This window comes from Eutrema salsugineum, unplaced genomic scaffold (genome assembly GCF_000478725.1).
Source record: "Eutrema salsugineum unplaced genomic scaffold, Eutsalg1_0 scaffold_2, whole genome shotgun sequence".
Classification (NCBI taxonomy): Eukaryota; Viridiplantae; Streptophyta; class Magnoliopsida; order Brassicales; family Brassicaceae; genus Eutrema; species Eutrema salsugineum.
Window position 1 is genome coordinate 12,263,345 of NW_006256829.1, and position 5,475 is coordinate 12,268,819.

Here is a 5,475-nt window from a genome sequence, read left to right on the forward strand (position 1 = left end):
AAGAGAAAAGAAAAGAGAAAAACGTAACAGCTTGAAAAGTGAATAAGTCTGGGGGAGAGGAAAGGTACTTCTTTGTAATATAGTTAGTTTGTTAAGGTATAAGTATGGGAATGAGTCTAGAAGTTTTTTGACACTAGTTCTGTCGATGAGACCCAATGATGATGGGATATGGATGATGTTAAGAAATTGTGGGACTAATCTGAGGAGCTGTAATGTCTACGGAGAAGTACATGGAGGTTAGATTTTGATTGATTTTTGCAACAGGTCGTCGAATGCCTTGGTCAGATTTACGCTTTTCTGAGTTTTGCGAGTTCTCACCATTGTCCTGTCACTCTTTTGGAACTGAATTTGAGTTTGTTTAAGGACAAACAAAGATCCAAGTTCGGGGGAGTTGATGGATGGAGATTTTGACTCATTCTAACCTTTTTTACTGATCATTTTTGTAGTCTTTTCAGGAAGTTTCAGGTGACTAGGAGGCTTTAGCAGAGGATTGGAGTGTCTGGAAGGCATTGGAGCAAAAAGAGATGAATCTGAGCAAAAAGAGATGAATCTGAGCAAAAAGGAGCAAATTTCATACGCAGTTGGAGAAATCTTCCACGGAGCACCTACTCCCATTTTGGACCTTCCGTGGAGCACCTGCTCTAACCTCTGGAAAAAAATAAGGAAACAATTTTACCTAATTCCTAGTCGCGTGAAAGGGAATAAAAAGTCCAGAGCCGCCTATCTTGTTCACAGATGCTATCTACGCTTTCTTTTACATTTTAGACTGAGGGTTTTTGCTTATAAGCATTTGGGAGTAGAATTCCTGCTACACTTTGAGACGAATTCTGAACCCTGTTATCGTTTCTGAGTTTTTATTCATGAATTACTTTTCAATCTGTGCTTGTGTTCTTTTCGCTATGTCTGAGTAGTTCTCTTAGCTAGATTAAGGTTTTTCAAAGAGTATTATGAGTTAAAGGATTAGTTGCAAATATGGCTTCATATCTATTGTTTTCATCATTGTTAGACTAAATACTTAGGTTGAACTGATCAATCAATCTATGAATTTAGGTTAATCAATTCATCAAAAGTGTAATAGGTTGCTAGAAGAAACATTGGTGAGCAATCTGTCCTTAGCCTGCGAGAGTTGATGCTAAGGCAAATCGTGAACAGATCAAACCAAGTTGTTAATGCTTGTCTGTAATTTTCTATGTTCAAACGGCAGTTTAGAATTTAGGTTTTTAGATAAAGTTATTGGTGCCAAGACAGTGGGTCGATATAAATTTCTGTTTGAGTTCGAGACTTGCGTTTAAATTATGCCCTGAATAGTCATATGATTTTTATCTCTGAAATTCCTGCGAATCACCTTAGTCTAGTGTTTGTCTTTAATCGAATTTGAATCATTGTTTGCCATTTTGTTTTATTTCTTTTGTTTCATACAAATCATCCTCGTCTTAGCTTTATTTTAGTCCTCGTATGGTCATAGAGTAGCACTGGTCCTCTGGATTTCTAATATTTTATATTACAGTTACATCACTGTTCTATTGCAGTAGAAACTATGAGGTACATCCAGTTGGAATCATCACTCTCTGTCGCCTCCTCTGCTGCGTTTGTGACGAGGTTGCTTTGTTTCTGTTTGGTTTGCGAGACCAGGTAGAAGTCTTTCTTGCAGAACGGTTGCTTTTGTTACTGTTCTCCGAGGATGTCCCAATACTGAAACCAGCGGCATTATCCGGAGGAGTGAAATATCATGATCCTTCCTTTATGGCAACCTCTTCATTGACTTTTGTTGGTTGGTTTGAGAAAAGTTGTGCAGGCAACAGAGAGGACGGCGAGGTATTATCTTTGGAGTGAGATCCACCTGCTTCCACTATCGGTGTGTCTGTATCCACCCCAGTAGACACCCCTGGTGTCGCAATAATACCCGTGTTGCAAATTTGCAGCGAAGGAGTCACCGGTAGTGCTACTTTCTCAGCATTAGGAGGGGATATTCCCGCGATTGTAGGAGGAGCTTCCAGCCGCAAGTAGGATCGTTAAGCTACTGGGTCTCAGGATAGCTCATCTAGTGTCTGTTTCATACACAATTGATAGACGTTACGATCTGCTGGATCTCCTGAGCTCATGTATAGTTGCATCTGCTCAAAGACTTCAGGGACAACAACGGATGGCAGTGGTTTAAAACCCAGCGGAACCGAGGGAGCCAGCAGAGGCATGATTTTGTCAGCCAGGTTGGTGTGGTGTTGACGCACGGGAGTTTCTCTTGGGAAAGAGTCTATACGCCTTGGTCTCCAGCCTTCACAGTCCTCTTTTCGTTCTGGAGGAGAGGGCATCTTTGCTTTTCGTGTGTGAATCTTAAGTAGTGGAAGCATTTTTCCCTAGTCTCTCATACTTACTATCTACTACCGCGACTCCTCTTCGTGGCAGGTTGAGAGATTTGGTCTCTCTAATGAGTTGATCCAGGTCTAGGATAACCTGAGCCCGCACGAATTCTTGCAGAACAGATTTTTTTGGGTCATACGCAATTACATTAACTTGCCTAATTTGGTCTGCAATCGCTTTAATAGTTTTGAGAGTACAGTGATTGACCGGAATCTTGTAAATCCGAATTTACACCGGGCTGTTTTGAGGAAGTTGGCTGGTGGTTTTTCAATCCATCGATCCATTACTACTCCCCAGTCATCGAAATCCAATATACCATGCTTCATCACAGTTTGAATATCAGATTCCAGGTCAAAGATGAACTGGAAGCTCTCCCTCGTCAAAGCTATTCCCTTGACTCTGTCGTAAATCTTCCATATCCTGGGCATTGAACGAAGCATACAGGCCATATTTTGACATTCTGGGTTTAATAGTCTCCCTATCAAACTTTTACCACTTCTCTCAATAGTGCTGTAGTCGTCCTCGTTAAGGAGATCAATCATAGCATCATCATCTAGCTTCATCGAACTCACGGCGTCGTTTAGAATTAGTCCATTAGCAGCAAGAAAAGGGGATTGCTTTGCCACAAACTTGCTTCTTTGCTGCTAGTGCTGGGAATAACTAAAGACGATGCCTTTAAGAACCCTAGAAAAACAGAATAATTCTTTGAAGATTTCATGAAATATTGGAAGTTTTTAGGATATCGGAGAAGATTTTGAGAGGAGATTTGGAAAATTTTCCAAAAAATCTTGAAAGGCAGCAAGGAAATCATCCTTCCAAAAATTTACTCCACTGTGATCGGACGAGGCAAAACCTCTACTCACGGGAGAGAGTCTGCAAAACATTTCTCCACCACAAAGTTTCTTACCAGAATGATTTATACAGAGATTATTATAAACAAAAATAAGAATTAGGAACATTCATAATGATCATAGCTAAAGGTAACTATAAATGAAGGCGAAGAAAAGTTCAAAAAAAAAACAGTGAAAATCAAAATCAATCGACATAAAAAGTAAAACTTAATATTTTGCAAGAAGAACAAAACGTATATATATCTCGAGGAAAGAATAACAAAAAAAAAATATATAAACTGAGTAAAGCCTAAAGTTTAGAACTACGTATCTAACAAAACATAGAAACAGAGAGATGTGTATATAGCTATATGAGCATGCTAGGATTTCGCTGAAAATTGATTGATATATATAACCTTAATAAGATATCGAACAATTAAAACAACTACACCACACGGCCAAAAACCCAAAAAGTTACAACGAATTAATTGTTAAAATCATATATAATTATATACGGCTAAAATAAATTAATTAATTATAAAAATATATTATATTTTTTATTAAGGGTAAAATGATCATTAGCCATGTTGAAAGTGAATGAGAAGGCTTGAAACTAAAAATTGACTTTTCTTATATTATATATAATAATAATTTATGTTATATAAAAACAGAAGCATTTTTAGTATTTGCTTTCAAACACTTCTAAATTGTTTTAAATTTTGTTTGGAAACAGTTTTAAGATTATCTTAATTTATTTAAATATTATTTAAAACACATTTTCTTTTATATATAATTTAATTCCAAAATTAAAATATTAATTTAGATAACTAAAAATTTTCTTAAACATAGGTTATAGTTAGTTTAAAATTCTAACTATCTTTGTAATTAAAAAAATCAGATTCCTCAACATGTTCAGGGGAGCCTAGGAGGTCGTCATTCTCTACCCAATCCCGGGTAGCAGCACTCTGGGCTACATCAGTATTACCGGCACGGTGTTTTCCTTGGTAATGACGGGAGTCGTGTTTGTTCCAGAGCAGACCTACCCTTTCCACTACCTGATGAGTCGATTTTGTCGAATTGCAGAGCTATCAAGGGGACTGCAGGGAGCATGGGAGACTCTGGTTTAGTTCAGGAGGATCGCCTCTTCTTGATTCCATCTTGTCTCGAGAGAGAGAGAGAGAGTGACCAGAGCGATATTACAGAGAGCGGTCAGATCCTATGTTACCTCTGTCTTTGTGAGAAGTGGGATATTCTTGGTTAGAGGTTGCATTCCGAGTATCCATTTTCAGGTGCCATTTTTCAGGTGGGGAGCTTTGACGATAGCTTCGATCAAACTGATCATATCGAGATGAATCAGCAGGTCTGAAGCTACGAAAGCTTTCCTGACGAGGTACATGGTCTTCTCGACGAGATGGGGGCCTTTGATTGTTTTTCTTGGGATGATCTCTGATGGAGGGAAAATGATATTCCCTGTCGACAAGATGGGGGTCTTTGATTGTTTTCCTTGGGCTGAATCCTTGATTTTTGACATGTTGCTGCCAGGGATGAGGGATCGTGAGGGAGAGGTAGTCCGTCTGAGCTGATGCCGATTGTAGTGGTCCCAAGAAGAAAACTGATGATGACTTCTCCTATCTTCTTTCTTTTGGCGATCTTCCTCCAAGCGTTACCGAGTTTGTTTGTTGTTAATGTGGGGGTTGAGAGGTTTAGAATCTCGAGCTTTGACAACTTCAACTCCTGAGGGAAATTGGATCACTTTCCTCTTAATAAGAGGCTTAAGAGCATCTAGACACTTTCACCATTGCTTCTTTGATGTCATGTTCCATGTAGGTTCCCAGAACATTACCAATTTCCTTTAGATTATTGTCAGTACAGCAGTGAGGAGAGATCCCATGGACTCTGATCCAGAAGGGAATTTATGACAGGAAGGCATCTAAGATCACCGGTTCCCAACATTGGAGAACAAACATCCACCGTTTAAAGTGGAAAAGGGCTTCATTAAGGACAATTTGCAGATCTTCTTCGTATTTGAATTTAAATTAGAATTTCTCTGTGCCAAGATCCTTACTAGATAGCTTACCTCCATTCGCAACACTTGGGGCATGAAGCCGATTAAGGCTTTAGGTTTTTGCACGCCAGGGTTGAGGACTCTGCCAATCAGACTGAGTCGATTAGCTTCGATGAGGTCTGGGTTAGCTTCATCCGGAAGACGGATAGGGGGATCCCGGATCCAGCAATGCGAGCATGCTCTGCCCTTACCTTTTTTCCTCTCGGGAGAAAGGATGATCCA

General features: G+C 39.3%; 1 protein-coding gene across 1 annotated transcript; it reads right to left on the reverse strand.

Moving 5' to 3' along the window:
* Positions 1 to 2,501: 2,501 nt before the first annotated feature.
* On the reverse strand, positions 2,502 to 2,921 carry LOC112086505. The gene has a single exon (XM_024155462.1). It carries the CDS (start codon positions 2,919 to 2,921, stop codon positions 2,502 to 2,504), a length of 420 nt encoding a protein of 139 aa, XP_024011230.1.
* Positions 2,922 to 5,475: the final 2,554 nt, after the last annotated feature.

What these genes read in the sequence shown, in the direction of transcription:
- LOC112086505 (XM_024155462.1), bottom strand. Translation starts at nt 2,921, where the DNA reads ATGAAGCTAGATGATGATGCTATGATTGATCTCCTTAACGAGGACGAC.